The sequence below is a fragment of the Bos mutus genome, chromosome 12 (assembly GCF_027580195.1).
Source record: "Bos mutus isolate GX-2022 chromosome 12, NWIPB_WYAK_1.1, whole genome shotgun sequence".
Lineage (NCBI taxonomy): Eukaryota > Metazoa > Chordata > Mammalia > Artiodactyla > Bovidae > Bos > Bos mutus.
This window is the reverse complement of record NC_091628.1, coordinates 54,570,329-54,588,541: the sequence shown is the minus strand read 5'-3', so window position 1 is coordinate 54,588,541 and position 18,213 is coordinate 54,570,329. Positions and strand designations below refer to the sequence as shown.

At 35.3% G+C, this 18,213-nt stretch overlaps 1 protein-coding gene across 1 annotated transcript in view; it reads right to left on the bottom strand.

Annotated features, from left to right (window-relative positions):
* Window positions 1-2,643: 2,643 nt before the first annotated feature.
* Window positions 2,644-18,213, bottom strand: part of NDFIP2 (Nedd4 family interacting protein 2) — a 71,496-nt gene continuing 55,926 nt past the window's right edge. Inside the window, exons 5-8 of the mRNA XM_070380647.1 lie at window positions 15,304-15,428; window positions 10,758-10,824; window positions 7,982-8,087; window positions 2,644-5,918 (exon numbers count right to left, since the gene is read on the bottom strand). Coding sequence (XP_070236748.1) covers window positions 7,984-8,087; window positions 10,758-10,824; window positions 15,304-15,428 — 296 coding nt within the window. The 3' untranslated portion in view covers window positions 2,644-5,918; window positions 7,982-7,983. The remainder of the gene's footprint in view (window positions 5,919-7,981; window positions 8,088-10,757; window positions 10,825-15,303; window positions 15,429-18,213) is intronic.

Sequence of the window (18,213 nt, the reverse complement as noted above, 5' to 3'; positions counted from 1 at the left end):
TAAGATCTGTTTTATGTACCTTTTCCTTGCCCTGGAAAAGTCTGACTGATGTGTTGATCCTGACACTTGTAACTTTCTATCCTTAGTATACAAGGAGCTAGATACAGAGAGGAACACATGATGAGAGGAATCAGCAGTACTGCTAGATCGTACTCCCACCACTTCAAACTATGGGAAGATGTGCAGTCATGGAGCAGATGTATTGTATTGGAACCTCTGGAAATTGAGGCTGGGGTGTTAACTTCCCCCAAATTCTGTGTTGATTATAATGCACTGTACTGAATAACGGACTTCCCTGGTGGCTCAGATGATAAAGAATCTGCCTGTAATGCAGGAGACCCAGGTTCAATCCCTGGGTTGGGATGATTTCCCTGGAGAAGGGCATAGCAACCACTCCAGTATTCTGGCCTGGAGAATCCCATGGACAGAGGAGTCTGGCAGGCTGCAGTCTACGGGGTCACAAAGAGTTGGGACACAACTGAGTGACTAACACACATACTGAATGACAATCAGAGCTCTAAAGGAAGGTTCCAAGAATCATTCCATGAGGAATTCATCCCTGGACATCCCGTAGAATCAGGGAAATTTATGACTCAGTTGTCTCTTAAAAGTTTGTAACTCTCAGCTGAAGATTTAAGGTGAGGGTTTCTGCCATTTTGGCAAGTTTCTCAATCTTTCTGGGTCTCTCCCATGTTTACATATTATTAAACTTTTGTTCAATTTTATCCAGTTTGGGGTGGGGGGATTTCATTAATTAGGTGAACTGATGCTTTCCATAGTAATCATCATTTTAAAAGCCTAGATTTAAGAAGTGATATTTTACTTCCTCTATCATCACCTATCATATAAGGATGAGTGGTCAATGCTTGCTAGCAATTAATGGTCTTCAGGTCTTCTCTCTGAATGAATAAAATGGGAATTAAAATTTTAGAGCCCAAATGCCAGTTAGTAAAACCAAATTACTATGCAGGAATCTAGATGGCTGAGAAGCTAAGTTTGATGGAAAAGAAACAACGTATTTCTACACTAGGGATTCCTGCACAAGTACAGTTCTTATACCTCCACAGAAGGGTTCATACTTTCCAACAGGGTAATTTGTTGCTTTTCACATTCTGAGAGCAGAGGCTGCCCTCCAGGTTTCTTCTGAGCTTCGAACAAACTTTGGTCTTACTTGTGGATCCCGTGATGCTCTGGTAAAGCTACAAGATGACACAGCTTTAAGGAAGGATAACCAGTGTCACTAAAGGTAAAACACTGATTTAAACATGAAAGAAGTAGGAATGTAATTTTTAAAATGGGTTTGTTTTAGACGCTTGAGAGGAAAACTGCCTCCAAGGTTCCCTCGTGGCTCAGTGGTTAGAAAAAAAAAAATCCACCTACCAATGCAGGAGGCAAGGGTTCAATCCCTCATCCGGGAAGATCTCACATGTCGCCGAGCAGCTAAACCTGTGCACCATGACTACTGAGCCCGTGCTCTAGCACTCAGGAGGGGCAACTACTGAAGCCCATGTGCCCTCGAGCCCCTAACTCAACGAGAGAAGCCGTGGAAATGAGAAGCCCGCGTACCACAACCAGAGAGCGGCCCACACAGGAACAAAGACCCAGCACAGCCAAAAACAAGCAAATAAAATTATATCTATAAAAGGTTTTGTGAACCAGTATGGGATTTGGGTGTACTATAATCTCAGCTGTTAAAGGGGCGATAACTATCTCTTCCTTATTTGGGGCTTCCCTGGTGGCTCAGTGGTGAAGAATCCACCTGCCAATGCAGGAGACGCATTAGATCCCTGGGTCAAAAGATCCCCTGGAGAAGAAACTGGCAACCCACTCTTCTTGCCTGGAAAATCCCACAGATAGAGGAGCCCTGAGAGTTACAGCCATGGGGTTGAAAGAGTCGGATATGACTTAGCAACTAAACAACTTTCTTATTTAGCTGCTGGATTTTTCACTGGTTTCCATGAAAACCAAGTGGGGTTTTTAAAAGCATATAGCTCAACCTCTTAAAATCAAAAATTGAAAGCTAAGTTAAAAACATCAAGAAAAATGAAAACAAGAAAACATACTGAGCTCTAAATAAACATTTTCCTTTTAACTTTTATGAAGCAGGGAATGAGTTTTTTCTTTTTTTCTAACTACAGGGTAGGTTGCATTTTAGGTCGTATGCCCCTGGTGGCTTAGAGGATAAAGCGTCTGCTTGCCATGAGGGAGACCTGGGTTCGATCCCTGGGTCAGAAAGATCCCCTGAAGAAGGTAATGACAACCCACTCCAGTACTCTTGCCTGGAAAACCCCACGGACAGAGGAGCCTGGTAGGCTACAGTCTATGGGGTCACAAAGAGTCGGACACAACTGAGCGACTTCACTTTCCATTCCTTTCTTTCCCTAATGAGAATATACCCATAAGCAGTCTGATCTATGGTGACCACTAATCTTTTGCAAAGTAGAAATAAACATAAGTTATTTGCATTTATTAAAATTAAACTGCAACCTAACTCCAAACATACAAATTACTCACTCTCCAACCTAATTCTATGCCAGTTGTTTTCCACATAACGTTAAGTTCAAGCATATGAACATTTTGTGGGGCCAAGGTGTTGCTAATATATTGTCAATCAAAATGATTTTCAAAAGGATGCATGACAGGTTCACAGTTCCACATTTACTGAACTTTATTAACAAGTAAAACACATATTAACATGTTCTATATATGGGAAAGGACATTCAATAATAAATGGCACATTATCATCTAACAGTTGAACTTTATCAAGAATGAAGTTTTAAAAAATAATATACATTATTTCATGACTATTTGAAGAATTAACAAAAAAAAAATTTAACAGCAGTTTTAATATATAAAAGCTCACTATTTACTATTTACCATAAGAGGAATCATTTCAATACTTCTATTTAAAAAAAAAAAAAAGGAAAAAAATATATGTACTGTATCTTCTACAGGCCTAACAGTTGTCTAGGCAAGGCTGTGACAACAGTAATTGACTCCTGCCCTAATACTACATACAGTTCCCTCTCTCAAGGCAGTAGATTTAGGCAGTCACTTTTCAATACAGTGGAGAGTTATATACAGGGTGATCATACAAATTCTCCTCCAAATTAGGACACTTATGAGAAAGGAGGCACGATTTAAGCTCAGGAAATAGTAATAACCAGGTCTGTTATGAGCAAACTCAAGATATATGTCACTCTAGTTAAATACAGTTACCAGATGCACTATCATTACCTTTGTGCTTTATGTGGATAGACCAGTTGGAAAAAAACTGTGGTAAATTAAGAAACCCTGAATTCTTCTTCAGCTAGACCCTTGGAACTCCACTTTTCCTGTCATTAGAGGTTTTGCTTGTAATATTAGAGATTATTGTCTTAGGTTAACATTTATGATCTTCAAAGGCATGGGATATAGCTTATAGACTCAAAAGGCAAGCATTAGTATTTTTTTCCTATTAAAAAGAGATTTTCATTTTAATCAAGTATAATAGAATTTGCGTTTTAAATTCCTAAAATGTATCCTGGACACACTGTATAGAAAATGTATTTTTACTTTAAATTCAGGCTTTTTTTTTTTTTCATGAAAACATAAAGATGGATTTTTCTGGTCATAATGAGCTATTTCAAATATAACAGAAATAATGTAATACATTTTTTTTTGTATTAGCTTCCAACCTCCAATTCACATTCATTCAAAAACTGTTCATAGGTACCCTAACAAGGGTTTTGATTTTCAATTTATTTAAGGCAGAGTACAAAGGCGGTTAAGTGTCTCCGAAACACGGCAGCAGCCATGCTGTCCAAGCTCACAGGAAATGAAGGGAAGTGTGTAGGATTTGATAAATTCAGGAGAGAATGCTGTTTCCTAAAAGAATATTCTGAGTATCCTCATTGGATGATGAGATTTAAGACAACCAATGAACTCTACCAATTAAAAGAGGATTAAGTAACAACACACTTGAATCTTACAGATTTGTGGGGATAAAAATCAAAACAAAAAGTGAAGTTTTGATGAAGGGTCAACATCTACATGCATAAACCAAGCATTAAGATCACAAAAACAAAAATAAAAATTTAATAAATTGATGTATGATAGATGATCTAGTAATTTTAACTTATTCTGTATCATAGCTTAATGTCATTTGAAAACTATTACAAAGTACAAGTTTATAGGAAATTAATATACAATAAAAAATTCTAACATGAGCTCACATTTCTTATAAATAAATCCTAATTAATTTCCAATACAGGCAACTAAATCAAATATTTTTTCTTTATCCCAGGCTATTGTTAAAGGGTACCTTAATCAATAATCAAGGGTTCAAGATATTTTAATCAATAATAAAAAGGTTATACAGGGGAGGAGAATAAATGATGGAAACAAAATAGGAGGCTCAATCAGAAAAACAAAATGGCATGTTTAATTTACTAAAGACAATGAAGTAAAATGAGAAAACACAGAGAAATACAAAAAAGTTATAAAGAATAATAAATTTTATTTTTTCAGAAGTGGAAAATGACCCTGAATAGTTTTAAATGTATCTTTTAGTAGTTGGTGTCTAATAATAAACAAGCAATCAATTTTAAATGTTCTATATAGTTGTATTAACTGATTTTTAAGTTTAAAAGGTAATTTTTAACATTGGCATTCAAAAGCAAAGATATAACTGAAAAGAAGACAGATGAACCATAAAATGATTTACAAAATGTAGTAGCTTATGAATGCAAAAGAGATTCCAGTTGTAATAATACATATTCACATACACTTTCGCAACACACTCACACCCCCATATTCCACAGACACATTTCCATAACTTGAAAACAAATATTTCATGTATCTCGATTCAGGAAATGATTTTTACAAGTTAACCTTACAATCAGAAAGCAAGAAGATATTAAAAGCACAAGTTTTTATTCGCTAAGCTAAACATCTGAAGGAAAAAAATATTACAATGATACTGAAAGATATTTTTATTGGTTTTTTAAAAGATAAAATGCAAATAAGAATATCTTATTCAGAAAATTAATTTTCAAAAATGTCTTAAATGAAATAAATATAATATCTAATACAATCTCTTCCTCTAAGAATCTATAAGATGGACAATGCTAAAAACCAAGCTTCTCATTTTTGGCATGTCCTTTTAAAAAAAAGAGAAAAAGATTTTCTTATAAAGCAAATGTGGCATACCCACGTTTTCTAAAATTTGTCCTAAAACTATCTTTAACATCCAAATTTTCTAAATATATTAAGTCCACTTAAATTAAGGAAAAGCTACCTAGTACAATTTCTAAGAAAACAATGCAGAAAGTAATTTATGCATGGTTTGCATGGTTATTTACAGAAAGTTTTGCTAAATAATGATATAACTATCATGTTCAAAAGTCTGACAAATCCTTTCTAATAATCAGCACTGCAGGTTTCAAAAAAACTTTATATATAACAAAGAATGTTTCCTCTGTAGAGTTACTAGATAAATCTGAGAGCCAGAAACTAAAGCATTTGACATGGTTAATAATTTTCATTTTTATTATACTAAATGTCAGGTCAGAAGTCAATGGCATTTACATGCTGGAAGACTGTTTATCACTCAACTCTTTCAATTATATCAAACACTGATTAATCAAATGTCACTGGACTTGACTGGGACAACTGTATGGTTTCTTTCAAGTCTATGCAAATCTTTTAAATGGGCACATATGCAATTCTGCAAAACCAATGAAATATAAATATTTAAAAGAATGAACAGAAATGGCTTTAAAGCATAAACCACTCTGCCATTCAATTTTGAAACTCTATCTTTTCTTCACAAATTTGTCTTCTGTGTTTAATAGTCTTCTATCCATTGAAGTTGCAGGTTTACAGATGATCTGGAAATTTCACATTGATATAAGAAAGGAATGTCTGGTCGATGCAGTCTAGGGACAGAGAAAGAATTAGTCTTAAAATGTATTAAGTTCCAATTATCCAAATGATAGTACAATGAAAACCCATTTTATAGTATGACATCAAGAATATAATAGCCTTTTGTTAAGAATGACATAAGTAGCACAGATCAAAATATATTCTAAAGTAAATTCCTAAAGGAGAGCATCTAAAAAATATTTACATTATATTTTAAACTCCTGAAAAGGAAAACAAGATAATCACACTGAATATTCACAGAATATCACTTAAATTAGTAAAATTACAAACTCTTAAGGTCACAGTAGACAAGTTAAAGATAGAATGTGACATCTTTAAGGGGAAGGAAGAAACATTAATGGAACATTTAAAATAATACTTAAATACAATCCAGAAATGTAACTGCAATCATCTTCAGCAGAATTAAGTAAATTATGTTAGCTTATATAACAGTTCATATAAGCATAAAATTTAAGCAACCAAATCACAAACCATATAATTTATGTATACTTAGTCATAGCAACCCTGAAACATCTTGTACTTGGAGACACAGCAGGAAGTTAAGTGTTCTAGCAGACCTTTGGCTAATGCAGTTCAAATACTTGAAAAGTTCAAAACAATGAACTGTATAGTACTTGCTTTTAAAGTACTACAGTGAGGTATGAGGTCTCTTCATTGAAGATCTACTAGCCACACAATAAATAAATGCCTGTACTATACACACAGCCTCCAGAAACTTACTTGATAACTAGTAAGACAATCTCTGCTCGTTTCTTTATTTTTCCATTTATTCAAGATGTAGCCTCCATTGTTGATATAAACTGGTACATATTAAGAAAACAGTAACAGAGCTCCTATTTTCTTCGTACAACCTTTACTCCTTGATCCAGTGTGTTAAGATCAGTGCATGGCACTGCTTACAATAGCCAAAACATGGAAGCAACCTAAATGTCCACTGAAAGAGGAATGGATGAAGAAGATGTGGTACATACACACAATGGAGTATTGCTCAGCCATTAAAAAGAATGAAATAACGCCATATGCAGCAACAGAGATGGACACAGAGACTGTCATACTGAGCGGAGTGAGTCAGAGAAGGAGAAATAGCATATGACATCTCTTATATGGTTGCCAGGGGGAAGGGACAGTTAAGGAGTTTGGGATGGACAGGTACACACTGCTCTATTTAAAATGGACGATCAACAAGGACCTACTGTATAACACAGGGAACTCTGCTCAATGTTATGTAGCAGCCTGGATGGGAGGGGAGTTTGCGGGATAATGGATACATGTATATGTATGGCTGAGTCCCTTAGCTGTTCACCTGAAATTATCACAACATTGTTAATCAGCTAAACCTCGATAAATCATAAATGTTTTTTTTTTTTTAAAGATCAGTGCATAGCAAATTGCTTTTCAGTAGCAGAATTGGGTTTTTGTTTGTCTGTTTTAGCCTGCAGATACCTGTGTGAAATTCAGTGATGCAAAATGCCTATTCTTTCTGTGTAAGTGCTTTGTCATATTGTTTTTCAAGCCTTTAGATGCTGTGCTGGTGGTTACTTCGTATATAACGTGTAGCCAAGCTTTAAACAGAAATTTAAAGGTCTGATTTAAAGTGTTAGTTTACTCATAATGTATTTTTTAAAACTAAAATGTAATGAAATTCAATTTTTTAAATGGAAGTTATCTTAGAAGTTTGCAATTTTTAAAATTTAAATACTGTTAACTATTAAAAATCTATTAAAAACGCTAAATTTGAGTAAACAACATGAATACACATTAAGCATTTAATATGCACGGGGTGAAGGGCTTCCTTGGTGGCTCAGTAGTAAAGTAATCCGCTTGCCAATGCAAGAGACAAGGGTTTGATCCCTTGGTTGGGAAGATCCCCTGGAGGAGGAAATGACAACTCATTCCAGTATTTTTATCTGCAAAATCCCATGGACAGAGGAGCCTGGCGATCTATAGTCCATGGAGTCTCAGAAGAGTCAGACACGATTTAGTGACTAAACAACAAATGCATGGGGTGAATTTGAATACAAAGGGAGTAAACAGTTAATATATTAATATTTCTTACCTCTATAATAAGAAGAAATACCTTGTTCTATGAGCAGCTGCCATACTTTCAGACATGTTTCTGACTTTTAGATAATTAACAAATCCTCTGAAGAAAAGAAGCAGGCCTGAGGAGGTTGAAATATATGGATATATTATGCTCTTACAAAGAAAGGGGATATGATAAATTTGAAATAGACAATTACAAACAAGGTCCTCTTGGTCGAAGGAATTTAATGTGTAGGATTCCATTCATTCCACATTTTACACTATAATGATAGCTCTATTGTAAGGAAATATAATAAAATTTTACTGCTACCTCCAAATTCTTTCAATTTGTTAAGCCTAGACGGATCTAAAGTAAAGCAAATCTAGCCATTAAAGTCCTAACTTACACAAAAATTCACACTTATTAAAATAATTTTTTAACAAGGAAAGCTACCTAATGTGTTTAAACTGATTCAACTCATAGATACCTCATTTTACATGAAACTTTTAAGTCACTATAATGACTAAGCAGACTAAGACATATTTACTGATATAAAGTATTCAAGAGAGAACATATGCAGCATATGTAATTGCTAACAACTGTAGGATAAAACCAGTAATAAGCCTGTCTAGCCAGATCGAGTGCCTGTCATCTGCAAAATCTACATTTAGAGATACGTGAATTATGTAAATAATTCAATTATTAGTTCTTATTTCCAAGTAATAACTGTAGATTAATTTATAACAAAAAATTTGAGAAAAATCAAGACAAGGGACTTTGGAAGTAGCCCCTTTAGTGAGTTCTTGAATGACTTGAAATACATCTTCTATTTCAGTGTTCTCCTCTGTAAAACAGTATTTGTAAATAATAACCGTTTACATCAAAAGTATCTTTGGTAATCGATAAAGCCTATGAAATGTATCAAGTTTCAGATGAAAAATATTAGTTAAGTGTCAAAAGCATTACCACTATTAGGTGAAGTCTTTGATATACTTAAGCATACAATTCTAAGAGAAATACTTATTAACTCTAGTCAATTTTTAACCAGGTAATAAGGGGGTGAGGTGGAGTTGGGGCAAGAAGCAGATGATATGTATGCAGGGAACTTTCCTCACCAGGAGGACGAGCCTGTCAATTTAAATTCAAAGTCTCAAATGAAATTTGTAACCCAATTCTAAGACAATAATTGAAGCCCTAAAATAAGAAGCATGGTTACAATAAATTAGAGACAGAAGACAGAAGAGAGGCACAAATGACTTAAAACAAGCGGTATAAATTCCACCTAACTCTGATCCCATCTGCTTCCCATATCCTCTTTTCCATGTGTGACTCCCACTCTGAATTCCGCCCTTATGCCCTTCCAGATGCTATTCAAAGATAATGACATTGTGATCCAAACATAAAAGTATTACTGAAAGATGTAAACCAAAATTATTTGTGAAATCCCTTCTTTAGTCTATGAAGCTGCTGTTGCTAAGACCTATTTTGCTCTGCTCAGGCATTTCCCAAAATTAGCCAATTCCCACCTAGAAACCAATCAAGCAGCAGCTATGGTTTCTCAGCGTTCTGGGGTGTGTGCAACATTCTTCTGGGTATATGACAGCAACATTCCCATCACGGATTAAGCTTTCACATTCCCCTAAATGCTAGATTATGGCTCTGATGAGGAACTGGGGTTATGCCTGCATTCTACTGTGTTCCACAGTTGTCTTCGTAAGACTCTTCAACCCCCTAATATTTATAAGCAAGAATCTCACTCAATGTGCTTAAACACCTAAAAGATATTACAAATGTTTTCACTTTTGAGTAAGAAACTCAGTCAAGCACAGAATCAGTCAGAAAACCAGTAACAATTCAAAAAAAAACTAGTTAAACTTTTGTCTAATCTGACTCCCCAACAAAATCACAAGAGATATACAAATAATTGGAATAATTTCACTATAATTATCAGAAAAAGAATCTAGGCTCTTTAGTGACCTTCGCTGACCACTAAGATTTTGTTTCCTGAAAGATCCTACAGATGCAACAGCAGGACTAAATAAAAATACCAGGAGAACACTGCCACCTACTGAAGTGCTATTTTCCGGTACAAGTAATTTACTACAGAAATGTGGGCTCTTAAACCTAAAGAGAAACAACCTGTATTTTTCATGTTGGTAAATAAATTTGAAATGTGGATTACAAGTATAATGTGATTTTAAGGTTAACTTAATTATCATACATCTAAAGAGGAAAACATAAGGAAACACAGATTAGAAATCCATAAAATTCATCAATATTAATAAACGATACGCCTGGTAAGAAGAAAACTCAACAGAAGCACTGTGATCATTAAGCATGAAGCCTTCCCTTACGCCTGACTGATTAATGATTAATGCAGAGTGCACTTCAAAAGTGTAAAGAATGTTTCAATGATCCAAAAATAAAATAGGTAGAATATCCAATTAGCCTCCTCTCAACATTTCCTACGATCATTAAAAGAAACTCACACATGTCTATTTTCCAAAATAAATGCTGAAGGCAATTATTTTTTAATCATCTTATGATTTTCAAGTTTTGCAGTATTCAGTTCATTCAACCACTGATTCTTTAAATTGACAGGCTCTGAATTTTAAATCAGAAACCAGAGTGTTATGTAGAACTATCTGGATAGCCAAGATGACGTGTGTTTGGATATGAGAATTTTTCAATAGAAAATTTTTCTTTCACTTAAATAACACAGTATATTTATATCTTACAATTTTAGGAAATACCAAAGTTAAACTAAATGTAAATTAGTCATACTGAAATGCATTAAGAATAAACTTACCAAGTACAAGAAATATCCACCAAAGCCAGTATTGTCCATTGAAATATCCAGTAAAATAATCAGAAAACTATGGAATGAACATAAATATATTTACTGTATTTATGGACCTAAATTTGAAAATCATAGATTAACCTCAGTTTCAGAATGATTTAATTCAAATAATTGTCAGCACATAAAACAGCACAAAAAGAGAAAAGAAAAAAATTACACATAAAATTATTTGAAGAAAAAAAAACTTTTAGAAGTTTTTTATCTGCAAACAAACTTATGCAAAATATTTAAGAAATAAAAATTAGTTTCAAACTGCCTGTAAGGAAGAAAGATAAGTGCTATGTATCCGAATCCAACATTTTTCTCATTAAAGAGTTCACATGTCAGTTCTTTTCTCATAATCTCTCAAAGCCACAACTACCATCCCAAACACACTACAGCAACCCGCTGCTTTAGATATTAACACCAAAAGCCACATTAGTTTAATCTTATCAGATGGGGATGTTCTGCTGACCTCTAAAAAGAAGAGCTTTTGACCTTCTGCACACCCCCTACTGTTAATCACTGCCAAGAATACTAGGCACATAAAGACCCCCAACTCATTAGAGTCTTTTTTATTTTCAAACTAGATGCTCCAGCATTCATTTCCCAACAGTGAGCTGAGAACAGCTAAATGAACCTTGAAGTGGCATTTCAACAGTTCCTATTAGTGGCTGTGGCAGACAGTTTATAAATTCTCTATGAAATGAGAATGTGAACAGACAGATGGAAAGTAGGGTTTGATGACACTGAACATAGGTATCTTTTACTTGATTTGACTGTGGACATGATGATTTATTATTTTTTAAAAGTTTTCTTTTTAAATCAGTCTCATTTTCCTGTTTATCTACTGTTTCTACCAGCCTCCAACCTGAATTGAACTAAAAATGAGTTTGTTAAAAGCATATTTGTCCTCAGATGTATCTATTTCCAAATTTGTACATAATTATTTCCAACTTTTCACTGGTAATTTCCACAAAAGATTTAAAAAAAAATCTTACAGGTTTGGTACGAACAAAACGCTTACAAACTTAAATAACGTTACTGTGTGGGAAAGCACATCCACTAAAGGGTATCTAAATTTTAAAGTAATTTCCCAGGAAGTATGTATAATACATGAACCATGATCTAAGTTCTCAGCTTTGAGTCTGAGAAATTTCAAAAAATAGAGATTTCAAAGTACCACTGTAGATACAAAGCCCATGTATTCCTACACCTTTAAAATATGTACAATGAAAGAAGAATTGGAAAACTGTGAAAATATAGCTTGTAAAGTAGGACAGCTGTATTACTTTTTAATCAAATGATTAATAAGAAACAAAAGGCTTTCATATAGGTTTTAGAGATTATAAGAACAAAAGGAATAAAGAACTAAAACCATACATTTTTACCTAATTCTTAAAATATATTTAATATACAATATCGCCAACAACAGGCAACCAGAAAAGAACAAAGAAATTCTTCACCAGAAGTACCGACCTGCAGCTGTTCTTTATCTGTTCCCAATTAAAGAATATAATTATCTTCATTTTGAAGTCAAAGGGAAAACTCACTACATAAAAAGAATAAACTAATAAGCCTTGGGGCTCATTAGTAAGTTATCAAACGTGTTTCAAAATACTAAAAAATCAGAGGGCTCAGTCAAGTTGTGTTTGGGGTTTTCTTAATAACTCATATTTAGTAGTTAACCACAGGCTGCAAGAAATCAAATTTTGGAAAATAAATTAACGAACAGTAAGAACTAATCTGACTTAAATTTTTGAAATAATTATGATTTTATTTTGTTAATATGACACCAGTATTTTTTTGTTTACTTCCTGCCTACTTTTAAAAGGAATTGTCAGCTTTTACTAAAATATATATGCAATTTTAAACAAATAATAAAAACATTAAAAGCCTCGGAGAGAATCTTGGGCTAAACATATTTACATTAAATGTGAGGCTCACAGCAATTCAGAAACGAAAAGAAAAGAGAAACAAAAAGAAAAGCAGCAATGTGATTTATAAATTACTTATTATCTAATAAAAGGAAATGCCGGGCTTTTAGGAAAAAACCTTTCCCTCAGCACTGAACTCCAAGGAGAATTTATTGCTTGGAGCATTTTAACAAAAGTCAAAGTACAGTCAAAGTTACAGAGGCAGTACAAAATTAGGGAAACGGGCACTGAACGGAAGTCAAGCTAGATTCTAATCCACAAACTGTGGGACACTCAGCAAGCTATTAGACTTTTTATTCTGTTTCATCATCAATAAAATGGCTAGTTTGTCTCCAGCATCACTGACGACACAGGATTATTCGGTGTTTATAATAAATCATACCTGGAACATAGTAAGTGCTCACTGAATGGCAGCTATTATTTTAAAACAGAAGATTCCTTAAAATCCTTTTCTTATATCAATTCTCAATATACACTACAGGTATAACATTAACCTTAACTCAGTAAAGGTATTTTAAAGGGAAACTAAACAAACAAACAAAAAAAGGCGGGGTGGGGGGGGACTAAACAGTCCCAGGGATTAAACTTCATTCTATTAAATTCCTTACAAAACTTTGAGAAACTCCAGTCTTTGAATTTAAGGTCCCATCTTATCACACTGACTGGAGTTGATGAGAAAACAATCTAACTCCTTCGCAACCTGGGGTTCTATGAGAGAATTAAGCCTTAATATACTAGAGTCGAACACTGCATATTATGCATTGATTTATTTTTTATGTTCTAGAATGATACTAGCAATTCAATAACCTTAGGAAAACTGAGAAAGTCAAATCATTTTCCATGTTCTGTGACTCAGACAAGAAATCCCATTTGAATAAAAGTCATTAATTCTATTACTAATATAACCAGGGTTGGACTAGATTATCTAGTTCCAACTCTTGAGTTTTTCCTACTGGTAACTTCTGCAGGGGCAGGGACTGTCTCTTTATCTCTGCATGCCTCATAACACCTAACAGATTTATGCTTGTGGTGAGAACCTACTTTACATTTTTCAAATGAAATTAAAACAAGGAACTGCCAGGGGGCAGTTCTTATAATGGCCAGGTTTTAATCACCTTAAAAGAAGCCAGTTTGCAGGTCCCACCAAGAATCTGGGACTGTTTAATAACCACAGCCTATAATCTGGTCTGAACAGAAACACGGTCTGACAAGATTACTGAAACCCTGGGAAGTAATATAATAAGTTTAAAATTAATGAAAAAACACATAAAATTCAGTTTTAATATTTTTTTTAATGGGTGATTTTCTTAAGATATTTGATAATGTAGGTGCGTAAATGAAGTGTCTGAAGCACTGAAGCTGACATATTAGTATGTGGTTCTACTGAAAATTTCAGGAGGACTTGACTCATTCAATTAGAAGTCATTGTTTAAACAAACATGATTTGTGGAAAGTATATATTTTATTAACCCACATTTATATGTGTGGGTTACTTTTAATAAGAGTAACTAATTAACAAAGCCACTTTCCTAGCTGAAGAAACCAGGGGAAAATCCTTGTAAAAACGAGCCAAAGGGGCCTTCAGGAGGCAAAGGAAAAGAGCTGGGGGAAGGTTATGCTAACAATAGTACTACCTGTGCAATGGTTACAAAAATTTTATTTTTTTGCTGAGATGGGAGAAAGGTAAGAACTTACTGTTATCTCCCTACACATCATTTTGTAAACAACATGAGGGAGACAGGGTGATTTCCAGGAACAACTGGAAAATGAGAAGAAAGGCTTAGAAGGAACATAGGGGTTGAACCCAGGTCTCCCACATTGCAGGGAGATTCTTTACCAGCTGAGTCACAAGGGAAGCCCAAGAATACTGGAGTGGGTAGCCTATCCCTTCTCCAGCAGATCTTCCCAACCCAGGAATCGAACCAGGGTCTCCTGCACTGCAGGCAGATTCTTTACCAACTGAGCTATCAGGGAAGCCGATAAAGGAAAAGATGAGTTCTAATAACTACCTTAAAGGCGTGTACTTTTACTTTTTGGGGCCTTCCCAGTGGATCAGTAAGAGAATATTTAAATCCATGATAATTTCACTAGCCAATGGAAATGTTTACGTCTTAACTAATTCCAGGCAGACCTATGCTTTATCACAATAGTGGCAGCCATGATTCACTGAGCACATACACTTGTGCAGTAACTGGGCAAGGCACTCAAAATATGTCCTGTTCTTACCTCACAAAAATACTGAAAGGCACCTATTATCTATTATGAAGAAACTAACGCTCTGAACAATTTAAAAACTTAAAAGTCAGAACAATGATATAAAAATGATGAGATTCAAACTCAAATTTATCTAATTTCAAAGTTCTTTCCACATACTAACAAGTTCTCATACAATACAGTCAGAAAATGTTCACACCACAGAGATCACTATGATAACTAAGGATAGAAGTTAAGAATTAAGTCTCAAAATAATTGAAATCATATACACAAAATACACAAAATGAACATTTACGAATCACACAGGAAATTTCATGTACTTTAATTTTAGCGATAAAAGTGGTAGAGGCTATCAAGACACTCACCCTGACAATAAGGATCCATTTGATCAATGAAAGGCCAAATCCACAGATGGCACCATACCTTCCAGCGATGGTGTTGGTGATACAGAAGGATAAACAAAATCCAAGCCAGTTGAAAATAAATGCCACTGAAAGCAAGAGAAATAATTCTTTTAAAAGACGACACTGGAAACAAATGAACAGAGACCTAATTCAGAAGACCTGAGTTTGATCCCTGGGTTGGGAAGATCCCTTGGAGAGAGGCATGGCAACACACTCCAGTATTCTTGCCTGGAATTCCATGTACAGAGAAGCCTAGCAGGCTACAGGGCATCATCTCAAAGAGTAGGACATGACTGAGCCACTAACGCCACTACTACTTCGTGGAATATAAATAATACTGCACTGCTCAATGGAAATAGCAGTTCTCTTTCTTTTAACTCTGTATTAATTAAGTCTTCCTTACAGACTGTAGTCTACCTTTTTCAAACTATTTAGTTGTTTACTATCCATTAACAAATGGGTAAGCTTGGTTTCTTGTCAGTTTGGTCAACAAGAATCAATACCTTAGAGCTTACAACCCAAAAGATGAAATTGTAATTTTAAACCAGTTAAAAATTAAGTCACAAAGTGGCTGGCATGCAATCCTACCCAAAAAGTCTAGTCTAAGACACCAGCCGACCAAATCGGCTTTTTAAAAAAGCAGTATTAAAGATGAGCTGAATAAAGTATGTATTTTAATAATAAATAAATTATACTAATGTTCCAGGAGCAAATATTGTTCACAGCCTCCTCCTACCTAACAAAACCTGTGGTTCCCCTTCCCAGGAACCCACCCACTTCTAGAGCCTGCATTTAACGGGTGGCTGGACTCCATACTTAGCCCCCAAAGGTGAGTCCTGAGTAGTCTGGGAAAATCACAAGAGGCCCAAATCCCCTGCCAGTGATTTTATTTTGTAAATAGGACTTCTGAAAAACATTCTTAAAAACACAGCAAGGAGAGAGAGGATGGAATTTAGGCTAAATGACAGGAGCTCTAAATTGATCATTATTGAAGCTGGGTGATGGATATGCAGATGCTTTAATTTTTTTAATTGAAATAAACTTGATTTACAATGTTGTGTGTGCTTATTTTAAATTTTTGGCCACTTCTTAAAGCATGTGGGATCTTAGTTCTCCAACCAGGGATTAAACCCTGCACCCCCTTGCACTGGAAGACTGAGTCTTAACCACTAGACCACCAAGGAAATCCTACAGAGATGTTTAATTTACTCTCATCCAGTTTGAGAATTTCTACAATAAAAGCTTTAAAAAAAGGAAGAAGAAGAAAAAGTAGAGGCCCTTCTTCTTCCACTGGATGTCACATTTAATCATCATACCTGAAACTGTTGCCATGATCCTGCTATCAGCCTGAGAACTAAACCACCATTCTAAGTCTGCTGGGGTGGATTGTGGAGGGGTGGATGGTTAGATGGTGGGTGGGTGGGTTTGTGTGCACGTGAGCATGTATGTGTGTGTGTGTTGTCTTCGTGAAGAAGAAAGCAAAGCAGAGCAAGTCTGTGCCTGAGGTCTGCTTATCCAGAGACTTCTGCTTTTATGAGACAGTCTCCTATGTATTTATAATGGCTGAGTGAGGGTTTTCTACTATTTGTAGCATAAAGCATTCTGACCTGGGATTCTATCCCAGGTCCCTGAGATATAATCAGAGTGCCATATTTATGTTCAAGATATCAATAATATCACAATAATAATAGCAATAATAATAATAAAACTAAAGACCAACTTGAACATAAGTCTTGTTCACTGCTCATCCTCTCACCCTAAATATCTCCAACCAAGCCCCAGGGAGAATAAAGTAAATTACCTAGAGAAATTCTGGTTTTTCAAAATTCTAAAGACCTAGAGGAAATGTTCTAAGGTAAGTTCAAATGAAATGGCTATTTCTTTGAGGGAATGTCCCTACTATTATCATTTCTTCCTTCCTAAAACTTTCTAGATGCAACCTTTTTGATCATTAATGGGAAGCTATAATACATGGTGATGCAATAGCCAGAAAAATCAATTTTGAAATAAGAGATGTGTGTGAGTCACAACTCACTCACTGGATATACAACCCTGGACTCACTGCTGACTTCTGTTGAGCCACAGTTCTCTGATCTTTAAGCACCAACTTCATGAGATTGATAAGACGATTAAATGAGAATGAAAAAGCTTAGCACAGCACCTGGCACACGGTGGTTGCTAAAAAATGTCTGCCACCATCCCTATACATACAAAACGATCTCTTCACATTAGAGTGGGCCCCATCTTTCCTGCCAAAAACATTTCAGGAGACACTACTATAAATAAAGAGTGTGGAAGTGTGGAAGTCGCTCAGTGGTGTCCAACTCTGCAACCCCATGGACTGTAGTCTGCCAGGCTCCTCTGTCCATGGGATTCTCCAGGTAAGAATACTAGAGTGGGTTGCCATGTCCTCCTCCAGGGATCTTCCCGACCCAGGGATCAAACCTGGGTCTCAGGCACTGCAGGCAGACCCTTTACATCTGAGCCACCAGGGAAGCTATACTATATAAAGCTTGTTTATGCTCTAATTTTAGCTACCATACTGGACAACACAGATAGAACATTTCCATCGTTCTAGAATAATCTATTGCATATAGCAGCTCTCTAACTAACTGGCTAATATTTGTGTTAACTGTGGGGAAAGCAGATAACAAAACCAGTTTCATATCTATTTAAAGAACTGACATTATCAAGCAGCAGCAGAGATTCCCAACTGGTTGCTATATATGTGCTAATGACAAGCTGAGGTATTTCTCTCCTCAACCCTTAGGGCAGGCAGGAGAGGTCTGAGGCAGAGGACAGACACCTCCAGTCCTGAGCACCCCATCCCAGTGTGCTATGAACATTCTATCATTTTGCAAGTATCTCATG